General features: G+C 43.4%; 1 protein-coding gene and 1 long non-coding RNA gene across 2 annotated transcripts in view; one reads left to right on the top strand and one right to left on the bottom strand.

Moving 5' to 3' along the window:
• The window catches only part of NUS1 (NUS1 dehydrodolichyl diphosphate synthase subunit), a 31,807-nt gene that overhangs the window by 1,067 nt on the left and 9,214 nt on the right, over positions 1-21,526 (top strand). The window contains exon 2 of the mRNA XM_039530762.1: positions 16,029-16,151. Within this exon, the coding sequence (XP_039386696.1) occupies positions 16,029-16,151 (123 nt within the window). The remainder of the gene's footprint in view (positions 1-16,028; positions 16,152-21,526) is intronic.
• LOC120401108 lies at positions 13,882-19,584 on the bottom strand. The gene is made up of 4 exons (XR_005596299.1): positions 19,277-19,584; positions 18,582-18,687; positions 15,075-15,210; positions 13,882-14,255 (listed from the first exon to the last, which is right to left on the bottom strand). It is a non-coding gene; the product is annotated as an uncharacterized LOC120401108 (long non-coding RNA).

Raw genomic sequence — 21,526 nt, 5'->3', positions numbered from 1 at the left:
AGGGTAGCGTGGCATTCATTCCCATGAGGGTATGATCCATGTCTAGGACTAAAGTTAGTTAAATGGGAACTTGGATTCTGTAGGGAAAGATTCAGGTTTACTGCTGGTAAATGGATTTGCATGTTCGGTTTGCTGTTTTCATTCTATAATCTTGTTGTGTCTGAGCACCTCTCAGAAGTTTAAGCACTGTAACTAGTGTCTGTTTTTCAAATGATTCTTCCTTCCTCTTCAAAAGGGGAAGGATATGTACATTTTAATTTAAACTTTACATTATTAAATTGTTACCTGGAATGCGCTATGTTCTGTATTGATGAAGACAAGATCGAGGAAGTATGCCTTCAGCTTGGAACAAAGCATTGAGATTTAGTGATCCTGCAGAAGATCTAGCCTTGGATCACCCCTTGAAAAAGTTTAGTCTCTTACATAGATGAGCTTTACCCTTGTAGTAAACAACTCTATTGTGCCAGAGGAGTGGAGCTGTTGAACGGATGATCTTTAGGTATTCTGGGCCCAAACTATTGGGTTTTTTGACTAGAAGGACCGATCTTGAATTTCTCATTTTATGGGAAGTCACTGCAGTGAGCAAAGGACAGACTTCATATGTTCATGCTGTCACATGTTGCTGAGGACTTGTACAAGACCAGCACTTGATGTGAGCTCTAAGGAGCTGAGAAGCAACAGGGCATGTCTTCATTAGCAACATTAAAGTGCTGTGTAGTTGTGGCACCAGTGCTAGGGGAGAGCTCTCCCAGCGCTATAAAAAAACCACCTCCATGAGGGGGTCTACAATGCTATGTTACAGTGCTGAAACTTGCAGCGCTCAGGTGTGTGTGTGGGGGGGAGAGTTCACACCCCTGAGCAAGAAAGTTGCAGCACTGTAAAGTGGCAGTGTAGACAAGGCCTTAGTTTCTTGACATCTGATGGCTTCGTTCCCAGCTAGACTGTATAACTTTAGTCCAGCTCGGATGTCCTATTTGGCATCTATGACTAATGCTAGCTAAGTCATCTGTGAGGATAGGACAGAGTCATCTAGCCATTTGCAGATAACAGCATCTACAAGTAAAACTTTGCTGTGTGAAAGCTAAACTGCAGATGGACTTACTGTACAATTCGCTATCTTCAGCCGAAGGAGACTGCACTGCACTGAGGGACTCTCTTCATAGTGTTTCTGATTACAGTAGTGTTCTATGATATGAAGGATAGAACTTTTTGCTATTTGCATATGATTTCTCTGATTTCACACCAGTTTTGGTGGCTGTATGTAGATCTTAAATAGGACTTCAGAGAGAATTGATCCTTGTGGGACTGTGTGGGTAAGAGATCTGGTGGTGGATATGTAATTTTCAATCACTACCTTTTTAGGTGTTCCTTCAAGAAGGATTCAGAACACTTTAGAGCATTCCCTTGGACTCTTGCCACCTTCATCAGGTGGGATAGCAATCTCTCATGATCAGCCATGTGAAGAGATCTAGAGTATGGAAATGGATGTCTCCTCCATTCATAGACAAGCATGATGTTATCCATCAGTGCCACTAATGTTGTTCCTGTTCCATGTACTGGCCTGAGTCCAAACTGCAGGATCTAGGATGTTATCTTTGGCTAGCTTCTTTGAGCTTGTTTAGAAATTGTAGGCTTGATACTGGGGGAGCTAGGTTAGATCCAGGGAGGATTTCTGCAGTATTTATTGGACTATTCTGTTGACTAAATATTCTTTCTCTGGAAGAGGCATTAGGTTGTGGTGGCTAATGCATGCTCAGCTTATTGGGGAAGTATATATTGGCTGCTATGGATAAGGGTTTATTTTGTTTTTGTTTCAAACTCCTGAAAGATTGCTTTAATTGCTCCAAAAACATTGGAAACTATTGCCTTACAAGATTACTCTAATCTTGTTAGGTCTTATGCAATGTGAAATTTATTGGAGTGTAGCACAGTTTGACAATCGTAGTGATCATTGAGCAAGAATTGAGATTATGACTAAGCACTGTCCTGATATGTTTCTTATCAGATCCATAGGTTGTCTGCAGTAAATCCTATTGCTCAGGGTTAGATGACACAAGTTTAAACATTAGTGCAGTGGTCCCCAAACTGTGGGGTGTACCCACTCTGCTCCCTGCTCCACCCTGGCTATAAGATGCATGTGGACAGATTACATTATGGGTAATAAGAGGTGTGACAGGTTCAGTCACAGAGACACCTTTGGGACTGTTCAGCACCTGATGTGCTGAAACTACCTTTGAGCCTGTCTTCTTTGTCAACTTGGGACTCCAGAACCTGCCTCGTTGAGCCAGACATGCTAGCGTGCTGCAACACAGACCCAGGGTCTGAACCATGCCCCCAAAGCTGCAAACTTAACTGAAAACAGCTCAGCAAGTACTTCTGTCTCCAGCACCCAGACACCCAGTTCCCAATGGGATCCAAACCCCCAAATAAATCCGTTTTACTCTGTATAAACTTTATATAGGGTAAACTCATAAATTGTCTGCCCTCTATATCTCTGATAGAGGGATATGCACAGTTCGTTGCTCCCCCAGGTATTAATCACGTACTCTGGGTTAATTACAGGTAATAAGCAAATGTGATTTTCATTAAGTATAAAAAGTAAGATTTAAGTGGTTTCAAGTAACAAACAGAACAAAGTAAGTTACCAAGCAAAATAAAACAAAACACACAAGTCTAAGCCTAATACATTAAGAAACTGAATACAGGTAAATCTCCTCCTCAGATGTTCCAATAAGCTTCTTTCACAGACTAGACTTCTTCCTAGTCTGGACCCAATCCTTTCCCCAGTACAGCTTTGTTTGTTCCAGCTCAGGTGGTAACTAGGGGATTTCTCATGACTGGCAGCCCCCTTTGTTCTGTTTCACCCCTTTTTCTATCTTTGATTCAGGGCGGGAATCTTTTGTCTCTCTTGGTCTCCACCCCTCCTTCTAAATGGAAAAGCACCAGATTTAAGATTGATTCCAATAGCAGGTGACATGGTCACATTTCCTGTGAGGACCACAAGCCTCCATTCTTCCCGGCCTGACTCACAGGAAGGCTTGCAAGTAAATGGCCAATTTGCAACCAATTGTCCTAGTCAATGGGAGCCATCAAGGTTCCAAGCCACCATTAATGGCCCACACTTTTTGTCATTACAATAGGACTTTAGAGTTGTACTTCATATTTCTAGTTTTAGATACAAGAATGATAAAAAATAGGATGAACACACTCAGTGGATTATAAACTTTGTAATGATACCTTACAAGAGATCTTTTGCATGCAGCATATTCAGTTACGTTATATTCACACTCATTAGCATATTTCCATGAAATGTATGGAGTGCAACATCACAAGGAGTTTGACATAAAATTTGGGGATCATTGCACTAGTGCAGGGGTTGGCAACCTTTGAGAAGTGGTATGCCGAGTCTTCATTTATTCACTCTAATTTAAGGTTTTGCGTGCCGGTAATACATTCTAACGTTTTTAGAAGGTCTCTTTCTATAAGTCTATATTATATAACTAAACTATTGTATGTAAACAAAGTTTTCAAAATGTTTAAGAAGCATCATTTAAAATTAAATTAAAATGGTGATCTTACGCTGCCAGCCTGCTCAGCTCGCTGCCAGCCTGGGGTTCTGTTCACCTAGACCGGCAGCAGGCTGAGCAGGGCCTGCAGCCGGGACCCCAGACCTAGGTGGGGGGGCTTTCAGGGGTCAGGGCAGAAGGCTGGGCAGTGTGGGGGCTGCAGGGCAGAAGGCTGGGTGTGTGTTGGTGGGGTTCAGGGCAGAGGGCTGGGGTGTGTGGGAGGTGCAGAGCAGAATGCTGAGTGTGTGGTGGGGTCAGGGCAGAGGACTGGGGTGCTCAGCTCATGGGGGTGCTTCCAGCCCCCTGCCTGAGCGGCTCAGGGCAGGGGGCTGGAAGGGATGTGCCTGTTCCACCCCCTTCCCCAAGGCTCCATCCCTACCTCTCTCTGTCCCCTCTAGGGAGCTGCGTGCATGCTGCCGCTCTTCCCCCTCCCCCTTGCAAGGGCCATCAACTGATTAGCTCAGGGACAGAAAGGGGGTGTGGCAGGAAAGTACCACTCTGGGGGAAGAAGCGGGGGAGAGGGAAGTTTGGTTGCCGCAGAACCAAGCTTCTGTCTCCTGCCCCCGCAGGGGAGAGCGGTGGGCGGGGGGGCTGAGGGCCAGGACCGCTGCAGGCAGCTCTGTACTGCTCAAAATTGGCTCGTGTGCCATGTTTGGCACAGACCCCTGCACTAGTGTAACTACACCATTGCTGTAACAACAATGGGAATTTCAATGAAAAGCTCAGTAACAGCCCTAGTGTGACTGCAAATGTTATTAAGAAGCTTTTTAGTCACCTATGGCTTTGGTTAGTAGATAGAGGAACCTTGTACTGACAACTAATAGTAAGAGATGAGAATAATTTTAAAGATGTAAATATCAATCTCTGAAGTATTATGGGTCCCTTCTGTGTAAGAACAGCGGGTAAGATCCCACTAGAACTGCTTACTTGAGCTTGATACTGTAGGGCCCTCAATACCTCACAAGTCTGGTGACACTGATGATATCTAGCTTTATACTTTACCGTCTGGCCTTCCTCTCAGTAATTCTTGAGCTCATGACCTGTATGCCTCTTAGAGAGGATAAAAATATTACAGCAAGATTTAATTGAAAATGTTGACTACAGTAAGTGTGGAACTATTAGTAAGGCATGCTACCACAAGATAACCTGTTTCACTATGCATTTTGTACAGTGCTCAATGCAATGGGGTCTGGACCTTGGTCAGGCCTTTTGGGCTCTAGTTTAGCACAAACAGTCACTTCTAAATAGATAAAACATACAAAGGGTCAGAGAAAAGTAGTAGTATCCCCTATTTATAGAGGGAAAACTGAGGCACAGAATAAGATACTTGCCCAAGGTGGCATCTGTAGCCTGTGGCAGAGCTGGGGATTAAACCCACATCTCTTGAGTACCAGTCTACAGCCTTAACAAGAAGTCCATCTTTCTTTGTATTTAGCAAGCATCCCAAGGAAGCAGTTGTCTAGTAGATCATGCAGACTTTCAACAAAATAGTTCATGATTCGTTATCTTGGTGTGCCAATTGACACAGTATTGACAATATTCTTTTCCTTGGGAATGTTTCCCAACTGAACTATTCAAGACTGATAGGGGACATAACCAAGTTTTTCAAATACATAAAAAGTGTTACAAAGAGGAGGGAGAAAAATTATTCTCCTTGTCCTCTGAGGATAGGACAAGAAGCAATGGCCTTAAATTGCAGCAAGGGCCATTTAGATTAGAAATTAGGAAAAACTTCTTAACTGTCAGGGTGGTTGAGCACCGGAATGAATTGCCCAGGGAAGTTGTAGAATCTCTGTCATTGGAGACTTTTAAGAGCAGATTAGACAAACACCTGTCAGATCAGTGGTCTCCAGCCTTTTTAAGCACATGATCACTTTTTGAATTTAAGTGCATCCCAGGATCTACCTCAAAGAAAATGTAGAAATAAGAGTAATCTCACAAACCCAAACACCCTTGCCCTGCCCCCTTTCCTGCTCCTGCCATACCCCTCCTCCGAGGCCCCACCCTGCTCACTGCATCTCTGCATCTGTCCAGTGCTTGCTCTTCTCCCCCTCGCTCTCACTGGGATTGAATGGGATTGGGGTGCAGGCTCTGGGCTGGGGCCCAGGGTTTTGGAGTGTGGGAGGGACCTGGGCTGAGCCTCGGGTAGGGGCTGGGGTGCAGGAGGGAGCTCAGGGGTGGGGCAGCAGGTTGGGGTGCAGGCTCTGGGAGGGGGCTGGGGCAGGGGGTTGGAGTGCACGAGGGGGCTCAGGCTGGGTGCAGGAGGGCATTCAGGCCTGGGGTTTTGGGGTGTAGGAGAGGTTTGGAATGTGGGCTCCAGGTGGGTGCCACTTATCTTAGGCGGCTTCCGGGCAGCAGCAGCGCAGTGGAGTTAAGGCAGGCTCCCTGACTGCCCTGGCCATGTACTGCTCCCAAAAGCAGCAGGCATGTCTGGCAGCAGCTCCTGCGGGGGAGAGGGGTGGAGGGTCTCTTTGTGCTGCCCTTGCATGCAGTCACTGCCCCTGCAGCTCCCATTGGCCGGGAACAGGGAACTGCAGCCAATGGGAGCTGCTCTCCCTGCCACTCTGTGACTGCATCTGTTTCCCAAAGGGAAAGATGTGGCAATTTACAAAAGAGCCTAATGCTGATGGTCAGTGTTTTCTCAACCAAAGTTTATCAAGTTAAATGTCTTAATCCCAACTGAAGACTTTTATAAGAACCTCTATATAAGCAGCTAGTTTTTCAGGGCTTGACAAATTTCTTAGGTCTAGTCTACACTTAAAAAGCTACAGTGGCATAGCTCTGCTGCTGCAGCTGCACCACTGTAGTGCTTCAGTGAAGACAATGCCTGCACCAATGGAAGGGGTCCTCCTGTCAGAGTAGGTAATCCATCTCCCTGAGAGCCAGTAGCAATGTCAGCGGAATAATTCCTCCATCAAATTAGTGCTGTCTACACAGGAACTTAGGTTGGCTTAACTGTCTTTCAGTGGTGTGGATTTTTTTTTTATTATTTTTTGTACCCTTGAGCAATGTAGCTATGCTTATCTAATTTTCTAGTGTAGACCAGGCCTCTCTACTAGCGAGAGATTGCCTAAATAAAAACCCACCCACCCTGGACCTTGCTTAGTGTCTTTCTATTTTGTTGGCTGGGTACGACAGCTGCTTTGCTTGCTATACACTTGAAGCTCCCTCTCTTCCTAGCTGCCTTGAAGGTAGAGGTCTCCTTCACCGCAGAGCGTTCTGGTTGCCATGTCGGGTTTGGAATAGATCTCTGCTATTCTCCCTCCCTTGTTTCCCTTATTTTGGGTTGGGGGTGGGGGGTTTGTCTTCCTCTCTGCACAACTCAAATGCCTACTGCCACTGATTCTCATAGCCTGCAGCAGTCTGAAATTGACAAAAATCATGTGTTCCACTGCTACCAGTAGGGCTATGAATAGCTGTGTCATTGACCAGTTTTGTTAATTTAACTAGACTTCATTGATCAGCAATCTTTCTGCAGACTAGGGCAGAAAAATCTGCATGACTTTAAATGCAGTTTACATTTGTAATCTTTTATTTAAAATAGAAGGCTAAGATCTTGGCTTTTTTTAAATGAATACTTGTGTGTTGTAGAAAATGGTGACTAAGATCCTCATCCATATTGGGGAATTCTCCTCTGGCAAGGGGACTTCTAACCTTGCAATTTTCCCTTCTACTAATGGCTGAGTTGGCACAAATATAGTCCGTTTAAGTATTATTGCATTGACACAAACCTGAAGTTAATTTTTTTTCCTTCTTCCTACCCTAGAATATCAAACTTCGTGCAGGGCATTGAATGGCTATGGGGATTAACTGGTACTGGGTTGGGGACTTTCACCTCTAAATTACTAGTAGCAGAAGTAGTGACTGTAGCTTGTAGTACACTACAACCTCTTCAGAGAGCTAAAATCCCTTTTGGATAATTATTCTTTCCTCTTCTGGGAGCTTGAGACCTGTTTTTTTTATTTTTTAAGGGGGAGGGGGAGCAAAAACTGCCCTGTAAAGATATTTTAAATACTTAACCATTGCAATATGGTTATGAACTATACAATAATCCATAGTGGCAGGATTTATTTATTGTAGCTTCCATTTACTCTGAGATCATGGGATATGTCTAATACTAATTGTAAATGAATTTTTGTTTATATTTCATAGAATATCAGGATTGGAAGGGACCTCAGGAGGTCATCTAATCCAACCCCCTGCTCAAAGCAGGACCAATCCCCAGACAGATTTTTGCCTCAGATCCCTAAGTGTCCCCCTCGAGGATTGAATTCACAAACCACTGAGCTATGTTCCCTCTCATTCTTGACTGAAACTTCTAAAAAGCTTCAATAAGACTATCTAGTTATCAGGTAGTTTTCATCAGATATTTAACAGGCTAACCTTCCCCTTAAGAAAAGCCCAGACAGGAATAATAAGCTAGAAGGAGAGATCACTGAGCTTGCTGCTGCCGTTTGCTTGCTATAGTAGTCTGTAGTCATTGTTATGTCTCCAAGTATAACTCTTGTTTTCAAAACACAAGTGCTTACCCTAGCAAAAATTGCACAAAATACCTTTCTGTTTAGGAAATGTGTACAGTGTGACTATTGGTTGTTTATAAACTAAGTTCATTCTGAAAAATACATGAAAGATTTTAAACTTGGTTGAGGCAGCTTACAAAGAGTCCAGAGGATTTGCCGTTGACTAAATTACTTTGACATACAACTGAAAGCATCTTTTCTCCTATAAGAAATAAGCCTAAAATACCAGCATTTTATATACTTCTAAATAGGCTGCATTGAATAGACACTATGTTATCACGAAACCTGCTGTGACTGCTACAGCAGTTTTTCTTCAGATCGTATAAATCTTTTGCCTTTTACTAAAGATTTCCTATGTTGCTAAAACTATTCTGATCTCTTGCCACTGAAAGCTAACGTGCTGACACTGAAGTCATGAGGTTTAAATGATTAATTTAAAACTCATAACACTGGAAAATGGCAAACAGGAAGCTGGAGGATATTCCATACATGGAATATGTGTTGCTTAGATATGTCTTAACGTTGTCCAAAGGGAAGTATTTTAAAAATGTATAAACATTTTCAAATTGTCTTTAGTTAAATAAAACTACCTTAACCGTGCTGGATGCAAAAGGAAAAAAGTTATAAGAATTTGCCAAAAAGTTCAGCATTGAATATTGACTGGCTTAATAAACAAAGGTAGCTACTGAACTGATTGTTTCTAGTTGAATAGCTCAAGACTTCAGAACTAGTAGATCTCATCCTCTCATACCTTTTTTTTAAACCCATACATTAGAAGGAAAAACAAACAAGTTTTCTTGCTTTACCAGTTGGTTTCTTAAGTTTGAATCAACTAGTCCTCGAACTGAACTAGTTGAATAAAATGAAGAAGAAATATTTTCTCTGCACCTGCAGAAGAAGCTATTGATGTCAAAAACTGGTTTAGCATTCCAGCAAACTCTAGTTCTGGGTGCTTAGGCATTGACTTCACCAGTGATCTGACTTTATAACTTCAGCAGCAAACAAGTATCACTTGAATATTTGTTTTTAATTAGACCATTTTAATGGATTATTGTAAATTTAGGCCTAAACATATGTTTTTGTAATTTCAAAATTTAATTCTAAATGTATGTTTGGGTGTTTTTGCTTTGTTATAAAAAAAATGTATTTAAGTCAGTTTAAAGAGAAAATATTTCTGGCTTGATTTGGGGTCAGTTTCAAGCTCCAAATTTGGAACTGGAGGGTCCCAAGATAGAGCCCCCCCTCTCTCCTCCCCAAATCACATGACACAAAAATTAGGGTTTTTTTGCATGCACCTGGGTCAAACTGTGGCTTTGAGAGCATGTCTACCCTCCAAGTGCTAGAGCTGCAGCTATGCCGCTTCAGCACCATATTTACTACAGCGATGGAAGGACTTTTTTCCATCACAATAGTAAATCCATCCCCTTGAGAGGCAGTAGCTAGGTCAAGGGAACAATTCTTCTGTTTACCTAGCTCCACTTCCAGTGGGGGCTAGGTTGACTTAATTTGATGGCTGTGTGACACTTAATGTTTAGGTGTAGACCAGGCCTGGTCCTCTTCAAACATATATCACCTACTTTGAGGTGGTATCCCACACCTGCTGCCCCTTTAAGGAAGCAATATTTTAAAGGGTGTGAAAGATTTGGGGGATATGATTGTCACCTTATTGCATTTTTACTTGGTGAACACCCTTTGATTGTAACCTCTAGTGTGACTTTAAGAATTCATTCTCTCAGGCTATGTCTACACTACAGCTTATTTCACTTGGGATGTGAATAAACTACCCCCTGAGTGACATAAGTTACACCAACATAAGTGCCAGTGTGCACAGCGCTGTGTCGACTGGAGAGCTTCTCCTGCCATAGCTTCTGACTCTCCCAGAGGTGGTTTTATTATGCTGACAGAAAGCTCTCTTGTCCGCAGTGTCTTCACCAGAGGCACTGCAGGGGTGCGGCTGCATGTGTAGACAAGCCCTAATAGTCTCTGTACTCTACATCAAGTTTCTATCTGGGAAGCTGTCACAGAGCAATCAAAGGCCATCAACGGTGAATGGCTCTCCCTTGGTGGAACAATGAGGTTGCTAGTGGCAGGGCCATTGACTCTGAATGACATTTGTGCCCTAAAGTCAACATCCCACTGAAGCACAGGTGCCAGAGGCATTTTAAGAAAAATGTCTCATAAGGGAGGGAAGCTAATTCAATAGCAGAAACGGGACCAATCTGGAGAGAGTGGAGATAGGGACTTTACCTTCCATGAGGATGCTGATCAAACCCAAGCATTCACAAAAGGCAGTGAGGTCAGACAAAGGCCTGGTCTACACTAAGGCTGTGGCTACACTTGCATTTCAAAGCCGTGTAGTCAAAGCGCCAGCGCTGGGAGAAAACTCTCCCAGCGCTGTCCGTACTTCACCTCCCTGTGGGGAATAACGGACAGCGCTGGGAGGCTTTGACTACACTGGCGCTTTGTAGCGCCGCAATTTGCAGCGCTGCAGAGGGTGTGTTTTCACACCCTGCTGCAGCGCTGCAAATTTGTAAGTGTAGCCAAGCCCTAAATACTTAGATGAACCCAGCTACATTGTACAGGGGTGTGAAAAATCTACCACCTTCCCTGCAGTGATATAATTAAGCTGACCTAACCTATGGTAGACAGTGCAAGGTCGTTGGAATTCTTTCATTGGCCTTGCCTCTTGGGAAGGTGGATTACCTACTCTGAAGGAGAGCCCCCTTCTGCCAGCGTAGATATTGTCTATGCTGAAGCGCTGCAGCTGTGCTGCCGTAGCATTTCTGTTGTGGACAGTCCCTAAGGGAAAGCGTTCAGGAGTTTGTTTTCCATAGATTTGTAACACTCTCACCTTTGAGCATTTTGTGTGTGTGTGTGAGAGAGAGGAATTCATTTGCTAAGCCTGTATTTCCTTACTTTACTTCCATAGTGTACTGTGACAGGTTGGATCACAGAAACCCCCTTGGGAGCTGCCAACTGATGTGCCAAGACTACTTCTGCTCCTGTTTTCCCTGCCAGCTCAGGACTCCAGCACCCTGTCATGCTGAGCCAGACACTCCCGTCTGCTCCAACGAAGACCCAGAGTCTGAATTACCGACCCCAAAGCTGCAGGTTTACCTGAAAACAGCTCACAGAAGTGTGCTTGTCTTTAACACCCAGATGCCCAACTCCCAATGGGGTCTAAACCCAAATAAATCCATTTTACCCTGCATAAAGCTTATGCAGGGTAAACTTATAAATTGTTTGCCCTCTATAAATTGTATAACACTGATAGAGAGAGATGAACAGTTGTTTGCTCCCCCAGGTATTCATACATACTCTGAGTTAATAAGTAAAAAGTGATTTTATTAAATACAGAAAGTGGGATTTAAGTGGTTCCAAGTAGTAACAGACAGAACAACGTAAGTCACCAAGCATAATAAAATGCGCAAATCTATGTTTAATCAAACTGCATACAGATAATCTCACCCTCAGAGATGCTTCAGTAAGTTTATTCCTCTGGCTGGACACCTTCCAGACCTGGGCACGATTCTTTCCCCTAGTACAGCTCTTAAGAACATAACATAAGAAGGTTCTTCATGATGGCTCTTCCTCCTCTTTGTTCTCTTCTGCCCCTTTATAGATCTTTTGCATAAGGCAGGAATCCTTTGTCCCTCTCTGAGTTCCCACCCCCTCCTTCTCAATGGAAAGACACCAGGTTAAAGACGGATTCCAGTTCAGGTGACGTAATCACATGTCACTGCAAGACTTCATTGCCCACTTGCCACACATGCATATACAGGAAGACTTGCAGGTAAAACACAGCCATTTGCAGACAATGGTCCTAGTTAATGGGAGTCATCAAGATTCCAAACCACCATTAATGGACCACACTTTACATAATTACAATAGGCCCTCAGAGTTATATTTCATATTTCTTGTTTCAGATACAAGAGTGGTACATTTATACAAATAGGATGATTACACTCAGTAGATTATAAGCTTTGTAAGGATACCTTACAAGAGACCTTTTGCATGAAACAGATCTCAGTTACATTATATTCACTTATAATTAAATTTTTATAAAACCACATAGACTGCACAACGTTGAACTGTTTTTGAAGGGTGCAGCTACACAACCAGAGTTCCTGCAGCCAACTGGACTCTGTGGGGACTATGTCGAAACAACTGAGAGTCTTCAGAGGGCCAGGAACTGTCTTCAGGGTCTAAGCAGTCAGACTGCATGGTCCTACTGCTTGAGAAGGTTGTCAGACCTTGGCATCAGCACCTGAGAGTGCTCTGGAGGAATCCAGAGCTAGGAGCAGAGATCAGTCATTTCCCAGAAACAGTAAGCTTAGCAGCAAGTGGGATTCAGTGGTTGGATGCCTTTGCAACAGAGGAAATTCCTGTTCAGAGGGTGGTACTGGACCATTTTGTGACAAAAGGTATTAAGAGTAAAAGTTGGATCTACAATGTGTCTCTAGCATAGCTGCTGAGCCAGAGAAAATTACTTGTACATTTGTAACAGAGACGGCCAGTGTTGCTTGCATGCCAGAGTGTTTGCAAACATCAGAATAAGTAGGTGGCTCAAGGTGACATCCTGTGACCATTGAACCCAAACAGCACCCATATACTGTGAGTTCAAGTCCTATCCATGTCAGCATCCTGAGAATGTTTTGTGCATATTACTGGCTTTCTAAAACAATCATATCAAACTCCAAATATTCCCCCTCCCATAAACTCTAATAAAAAAAAATCAAGCACTGCACAAACTACAATAAACATTTTAAAGTTCTGTTGCTTTGGTTAAAGCATCATTTTTGTAGGCTTTTTCCACCCATCTTAAAATGAAACCCCTGCTTTAAGCTTGTGATGGTGCTACTACCAGCCAGTGTGTTGATGTCACATAAAGGGCTGCGGTAGGGTTTGTGGTACAAATGTAACTTTAGCACCCTTGTAGTCCAGATAGTCTACTCTGCAGGCAGCTCTAGCCAAGAAAAGCATGTGCAGGAATGCAGCAGTGACAGTCCCTTCCACAACAGGGGCACCTGTTCTGACACCTCCAGAGTAAATGCCCATGGGAAGACTACAATGAATATAGAAAAGGGAAATATTTGTTTACAGAGGGATGAAAGGAGAAAAACAATGGGGGTGGGGAGAGGGGAGATGGCGGGGAGCAGTAAAACAGGGTTGCATTTAACACAAGGCCCCACCGAGCAATGTTCAGGGGTCCTGGGCAAAGTTCCAGTCCAAGGGTGAATCTTGAGTGCTCCTGGTTATCTTTGGTGTTAGCAGAGTTTTCCCAACAAACCTCTCCAGTATTCTCTTCTCCTGCTCTTTGCAAAGCCACACAGAGCAACAACCTCCACGCTTAACAAGCTAACATGCTCCTTCCTTATTCGCTATACAAAGTCACAAGCCCCAGGAATCATGGCCCCATACAGTTCTGGGCAGCAGTGATATTGGGTCCAGCTCCAGTTTGTCCTTCTCGGGCGATTCCTCCTTGGCACAATGCTCCCCCTGGCTCCTGTCCTGGGGTGTCCCCGATGGGCTGCCATGTCCCTCCCAGGTTTCGTGCAAGTTATCAGCTGCTTCACTTTGTGAGGGCCTACTGGCCTTCTGTCTAGAGCTCCAGACACACACACCTTGTCACTTTCCCTCCTCCTCCCCCCCCCCCCAACAATAACTTCCTCCTTCTGGAACAATCAGCACTTCTCCCCTCAGTGAAAAGATTTAAAGGGGCCACACACTCTAAACCCCAAAGGGATTACACAAATTTAGTGTAATTTGGGCAAGGGATTATCAACATACACCTGTCACATTGAGCTTCTTTTAATTTTCAACATCTCACTGTGCATATGAAAACGGATACCTACAAAAAGGGCTGGGGAAGACTTCATGATGGGGAGAAGAACACCCATTAAGTTAAATGGGTCATCTGACACCTTTCAGAACTATTGTCAGATTGTATTAATCTCTGTGGCATGTTGTGATTCATCTGAGCACATCCTACTGAGATGAACAAGCCATTTCACATGTCTCTGCAGACCTAGCTGAAAAGGGTTTTGGTGAGCTCTTTCTTTCAGAATAGAGTCTGGTGTCCATCTCCACTCCTTGGTGCCTCCAGCTGGTAGATGTGCTCCTTGCAGCCAGCCCAGAGTCTGTTTTCTCAAAGGTCTCTCAACCCCTACTGGGGGCGTGGAGGAACAAGGAAGAGGGTAAACCTGGTAGCTTAGTGGCAGCAAGGTGTTTCCAGAAAGACTTTGTGCCCCCTTACTACTAGCACCACTTTCACTTTTAAATTCACGGTTTAAAAAAAATTTGGTTAATTCACAGTTAAAAGTGACCAGCCATGTCTTGGACCCTTCCAAAACATGAAGCATATGTATGGTTAAACCTTAAAATACTACCAGACCCAGGCTGGAACTGAAACCCTGCCCTCTGAGTGAAGCCCCTTTCCACGCTGACAGACAACATAGCACGCTGTCTTTCCAGATGATGTGTCAAAATATATGGGTATGGTAGGAAAACCTCTGTCCTCACTAAGGCAAACTCTGCATTTAGAACAGGCTTAGTGAACAAAACTGGCTTTCCCTGGCCTGAACTTAATCTGTTCTGCAAAAACAACATCAGCATTCCAACTGTTACTGTTCCTTGACATTTATCTTAGTTTCTTGAGAACATTGCCTGCACTTACTTCCCCCTTGAAGTGTACTGTACTATGGTTTCAGAGTTCTACAAAACCCCACAGCAAGAATTGGCTGTTGTGCTTTTCTTCTTGTGCAACCTACATAACTCAGCACAGAAATGAAGGGTTCGTGATCTCTTTGGATGTAGATGTACTTCTCCTCATACTGCAGTGTGAACTATGATAAACTACTGCAAGTAATCCTTCTACCAGTCAATGCAGCAGTCCCTAACACAATGAAGATCAGCTGGAGTGCATGCAGATGAAGGAAAGAATACAGTTCTGTAGGGCATACCACATTACATAAAATGGTATACTTACTTCATCATTCCTTAGGTATGTGTGCTTATTGTAGAGTAGCCCTGGCTGAAACATACTTTCAGTATATTCCCTGTGGCTCTTGCCAGCACCTAGGAGCAGAGTGAAAGTGGGCTGAGGTTGGTGTGTTCTTAAACCTCTGAAAACCAAAAAATAAAGTGTATGAGGCACTGGTGGTCAACTTTAAATACTAATGAAGCTTTGAGCGTGAATTTTTGTAATAAAATTATTCTGCTAAGTGTCAAATAGTGAGTTGATCCCAATATGCTGTAATAAATATAGGCCTGTACTGTCAGTATTGGCTATGAAATCTGACTGTAAAAGTTATATTTGTTTGCGTTGTCTCTAACATTCATCTGCCCTAGCCTCACTTCTCATAATTTAGTCTACAGTGTATTTTACAAACATTGATCCTTGTAAAGCTGTTAAGAACATGTAAGAGGTTATGCTGTGCACCATAGCTTTACAGCTGAGCTTGCCGTGCACTATTTGTCCTGATGCAAAGTTTCATTTGTCTTAGGCCACAGAGGGAGCTGGTGCAAGGCTAGCATTAGAACATGGGAATTCCTTGCTTCTGCTTGTTTGTACATTTTCTCTGTCTCTAACTTGCATCTGACGTGGAAATGGTAAATTGGTCATAGAATTAGAGCATTCTAGCAGTGAAGTGACAGTTCTGCTTTTTAAAGAACTATCAAATGTCACTGCGTAGTGGTTCAGCTATGCCAAGAACAGTAGCAGCATACACCAGATCTAAAGTTGTATGTAGTTAACTTTCTCTTCCAAGGTCACCATGAAGCCAGATTTATGTAGTATCATCTGCTTCAGTTATTTATTAATCTTGTCGAGTCTGGTTTAAAACTAGTGTTTACTGCCTGTTTCTTTTCTCTGTTTTCACAACATTCTTTCTGAAAAAAGTGGAAACTGAAGTGACTTATGTTTTGTTATGGGTTTTTTAAGGAATCTTCAAGAGGAATAACGCAAGGCTGATGGACGAAATTTTAAAACAGCAGCAGGAACTCTTGGGTCTAGATTGCTCCAAATATACAGTGGAATTTGCAAATCAAGACAAAACAGACCAAGGTAGGATTGTGGTGATGAGCGCCCTGAGAAAACTAAGTGGTTTGTTCATTGAGGGTTATGTATCATCCTACATGTACATTTCACCCTCTCACTGCTACCTACCTCCTCTTTCTTTCTCCTCTTTCTTCCTTAGCCCCTCATTAAAGTGGGTGACAAAGAATGTTTATAACCTTCCTGGGCTAGTGTTGGTTTTGTGGTAGTTGCTCAAAGGATCCTGTTATCTACGGCAGTGGCTCTTAACCTTTCCAGACTACTGTACCCCTTTCAGTAGTCTTTGTCTTGGGTACCCCCAAGTTTCACCTCACTTAAAAACAACTTGCTTATAAAATCAGACATAAAAAGACAAAAGTGTCACAGCACACTTACTGAAAAATTGCATACTTGCTCATTTTTACCATATAATTATAAAATAAATTAGAATATAAATATTATACTTACATTTCAGTGTATAATATATAGAACAGTATAAACAAGTCATTGTGTGAAATTTTAGTTTGTGCAGACTTTGCTAGTGCTTTTTATATACCTGTTGTAAAACTAGGCAAATGTCTACATGAGTTGATGTACCCCCTAGAAGATCTCTGCGTACCCCCAGGGGTACATGTATCCCTGGTTGAGAACCACTGGTCTAAGGGACATATTGTCCTCATAATCTGTGTGAGAATTATTAGTGGAAGAAAATATTCTTAAATTTTATATGTCCATTGTTATGCTAACACTTCACAGTTAGCTGTAGAAATGAGGGGGACGCTTCCCAATAGAAGATGCAGAATAAGCTCATTTCATAGGGGAGAGGTCACCTGCATATTCAGTCTTGCTTGGTTGTTTTTTTTTTGCATGCTGGCCAGCCTCCTCTCTTTATGTGAAATTAACTATCTCTGGGTAGGAGAGGGATGTCGGAGCAAACATTGCCATGATAGTAGCAGTGTGCACAGTACCCATAGGAGGGGAGAAGGGAAGAGTGAACAGAAGCTCTTCCACTGCTGCGTGCAACAGTAGCTTCCTCATGAAGCATGAGGGGACCAGGGCAGGAATGTCTACAATAAGGTTACTTTCGCAATTTAGCATACACAAACAAATCTAGTGAATGTTTCCTGTTCCACAATTAAGAGGAAGACGCTAGGAATCAGTTCTTCTGACTCAGCTAACTAGCTTCAGAGTAGTAGCTGTGTTAGTCTGTATCAGCAAAAACAAGAGGAGTCCTTGTGGCACCTTAGAAACTAACACATTTATTTGGGCATAAGCTTTCATGGGCTAGAACCCACTTCATCAGATGCATGGAGTGGAAAATACAGTAGCAGGTATATATACATAGTACGCTAAAAGATGGTAGTTGCCTTATCAAGTGGGAGGTCAGTCTAACGAGACAATTAATTTAACAGTAGAATACCAAGGGAGGAAAAAATCACTTTTGTAGTGGTAATGAGGGTGGCCAGCAATGCCCCTCTGTCATATACATTGGCCAAACTGGACAGTCTCTACGCAAAAAAATAAATGGACACACATCTGACATCAGGAATTATAACATTCAAAAACCAGTAGGAGAACACTTCAATCTCCCTGGTCACTCAGTAACATAGCTTACAAGTGGCAATTCTTCAACAAAAAAACTTCAAAAACAGACTCCAACGTGAAACTGCAGAACTGGAATTAATTTGCAAACTGGACACCATCAAATTAGGCCTGAATAAAGACTGGGAGTTGACGGGTCATTAAAAAAACTACATTTCCCCCTACTGTTACTCACATCTTCTTGTCAACTGTTTGAAACGGGCCACCCTCATTACCACTACAAAAGTGATTTTTCCTCCCTTGGTATTCTATTGTTAATGTAATTATCTCATTAGATGACCCCTCACTTGGTAAGGCAACTCCCATCTTTTCATGTACTATGTATATATACCTGCTACTGTATTTTCCACTCCATGCATCTGATGAAGTGGGTTCTAGCCCATGAAAGCTTATGCCCAAATAAATTTGTTAGTCTCTAAGGTGCCACAAGGACTCCTCATTGTTTTAGCTAACTAGCTGACATGCCTAAACATATTTGCTTTCTTGATAAGATAGAGACATCCATGTGCAAGAGGGACAGCCTGTAACTGAGGGCCTCGGTATATAAACTTCTCTGCAAGTGTTTTTAAGGAACTGGGTAAGCTGCTGCAAAGTGCAACTGTCTGATTGGGTATATAACATTGGTATTGTAACAATATAGTGCCAGACTAACAATACTATTGTGCTACTCAAGGAATGCATTTGTAAAGACAAATACTGTACTTGTAAGAAATGCTACTTGCCAAACAGATTGTTACTGAAAAAGTACAGTCATCAAGTTGTATCCTATTATTATGAATGTGAGAGACCCAATAATTTTAAAATTAGTCTTTTACTGCTTGAGTCGTTCAGTTCTTTACACTCACAGGGTTCTCTCACCAGATTTGCAGTACTGCTTTAGAAGATTTCCTGAGAGAAGGGATACATTCCTTTTAATGTGCCAGCCAGCATCTGCGTCAGAAGTTTCTATTTATTGGTAGTTCTTCTGAAAAAGACATTTTAAAGTTTTTCATTTCCTCAACTGCAAGAATTCTGGGGTGAATTTCAATGTCTTGTGTTCCATATAACATTAATAAAGTACACATTCAACAGGGGTTCCTTGGATTTTCAGGGTGCAAGACTGTCTTGTTGCCCATCTTCTCTTCCAGTAGTAAAGACACGCTAACAATGAGTATCATGTTCCTCTTGTCCCCATGCATCTAGATGCTTCTGCTTCTCCACCTGCTCCCTTATCTATTCTTCTCTTGGTAGATAGCATGGCAAAGTCTTGCTGGTGATTTTGGTTTTAGACTGCAGCATCAGTTTCCTCTCTTTTCAATGCAATATTTGTGTTAAGTAACATTCAGCGACCTCGCTGTACTGGGCAACATATAGACATGTTATCTAAGCCCTGGGCTACACTACAGTTAAATCGACATAAGGCAACTTAAATCAACCTAACTCTAAATATCTACACTAAAATTCAGCTCTCACTGATGTAGCTCTCTCACTCTGCTGACTTAATAATTTCAGCTCTGCGAGAGGTTGATTTAGTTAGGTCGACACAGTGTCAGTATAGAAATTGTGTTGCTTACATCAACTGTTGCTGCCTTTCAGAAGCCGTCCCACAATGCCCCACGCTGGCAGTTAAATTGGTGCAAGCACTCCTGGTGAGGATGGGCACCGCTGACACAAGGAGCAAAAGCAGTTTAATTACTGCAATGGCTATAAGTCAACGTAAATTAGGTAGACTTAATTTTGTAGTGTAGACTTGCCGTAATCATTGGCTGAATTCTTACTCTTGTCTCGGCTTCCTCATGTAGGGCAGGCTCTTAGCTGTGAGATTTTGGCTCTTTGAGGCCAAGGTAGGTCAGCCTCATTTAGGCCAGCTGCCGGTCCCTTTGTCCTCTCAAACAATACTAATTGTGACATCAGGGGGAGCTGCTGAATGTTCAGCACTTCAGAAAATGAGGCCACTTACTTGTGTCTAAACATACGCTTATTTAAGAGCTTAACTTTACGTATCCATTTTAAAAAATATCTTGGTCTAAGTCAGTATAGTATCTTTAGAGATCAGATAATTCTTTGAGTAGATGCAGACATCTATTCCACTTTGGCATGCAGGGTATGCACACACCTGAGCTGGAGACTTTTCTCTACCATTACCCATAGAGGGGCCACGCTTGTCGCTGTGACCCTTCCCCTAGCTAAAAGAGGTAGCAGAGCTTGCTTTTGTTTCAGTGAGGCCCCACCTTAAAAGAGCACCATTTTGATCTGTAAATCATTTTTAAAAAGGAGACTCAGGTGACGTTATATCTTAGGTGCTGCCTGAGGCAGTTTTTGAACAGGCCATGCAGTGTGATCCCGTACCGAGGCCTTTTTCAGGCTGAACCTCCCCCTTGGGCTTGGAGAGCACTGTCACCACCGCATCCTCTTCCTATGGTGGGGATGGAGCCTGTACCAGAATTGGGGCATGGGACTTCAGCACTGAGGACCTCTTCGGCCCCACCGCATTTGACGCTGCAAATGCTCCCATGATGGCTCTTACCACCCTTGACATTGACGCATTCAGGCGCTCTGCTACTGATGTTTGCACCAGGACTGACACTGCCCATGGCACCGGCATGCTCAGTAGAGATGGTACTATCTTCATCACAGATTCCCTCCTCGTTCTAGGTGATGGATGAATCGGACTGCCTGTTGGCTCTCTTGTGCGTTGCTCTACCCATGTTGCTGAGATTCTAGGGCTTTGATTTCAAGTTGGAGTTATCATCTTTCCACTCCACATCACCTGAGGAACTCAAGGAACAGCCATGGGACCAGTTTGGCTCCCAGGATTGGCGTGTGCCCGGTGGCAGGGACCGTGGTCCTTGGCCCGGCCCCTACTGGTCACCAGTGCCCTACCCATATCAGTGGCCTTGGACTCAGTGGGATGTTTCTTGTTCACAGAGACCCTGCTTTTCATCCTGGTTGAAGTCAAAGTCATGCCAAGTCGACAAGGGTGGCTTCAGATCAGCTGCAGGCCCAGGCATTGGCGGTCTTCCTCCCTGCGGAGTTGCTGGAGTCCTCCCTTCTGGGTATATCTTCTCAGGAGCAAAAGCTTATTTTGGCTCAGCCAGGACCTTGCTGGACAACGCTGTGCTGCTTGGTTTGTCCTCCCCTTCTATCCTGGAGAACTTGAAGATGGACCAGGACCTTTTACTCCGCATAGCCACGTTCCTCGGCATCCAGGCAGAGTTCCTCCAAGAGAACATGCATAAACTGGCCATTTTACACCCTGCTGTCCCTGGGAGAATGGCCCTCCCGGTCAATGTTGCACTCCTCAAGCCAGTGACAGCCCTGTGGAGAACAGCGGCCTTGGTACTGCTGATGGTGAAATGCATGGAAGAGCACTACTTTGTTCCCATGCAGGTATTTGAAGGGTTCTATTCCCACCCAGTCATAATGGCGGTAAATGACAGGCCCTGGCAGGGTACGTTCAAGTCTACCACGCAAGGACAGACTCCAAGCAGTTGGATCTGCTGGAAGATCTATAAGCCATTGTCTGTACAGATGAGGATCGCTAATTAACAATCTTTGCTGGCCAAGTATGATTTCTTCAATTGTCAGCCATGGCTAAATTTGAGGACCAATTGCCCGAGGTGTCATGTGAGGAGTTCCAGGCATTTGTTGCAGTAGGCTGGTGGCCAGAACTTCCCTGCAGTCCACTTTTGATTTTACCTTGGCCAAGGTCATGGCCTCTGTGGTAACTATGAGGAGAGATTCCTGGTTGCAAAACTCTGGGATTGCTTTGGACATCCAGCAAGCCATTGAGAACTTGCCCTTTGACGGGTGAGTCTTATTCT

This window comes from Mauremys reevesii, linkage group 3, assembly GCF_016161935.1.
Source record: "Mauremys reevesii isolate NIE-2019 linkage group 3, ASM1616193v1, whole genome shotgun sequence".
NCBI classification, from domain to species: domain Eukaryota; kingdom Metazoa; phylum Chordata; order Testudines; family Geoemydidae; genus Mauremys; species Mauremys reevesii.
The sequence above is the reverse complement of the archived record's forward strand: the minus strand, read 5'-3'. Positions and strand labels throughout refer to the sequence as shown.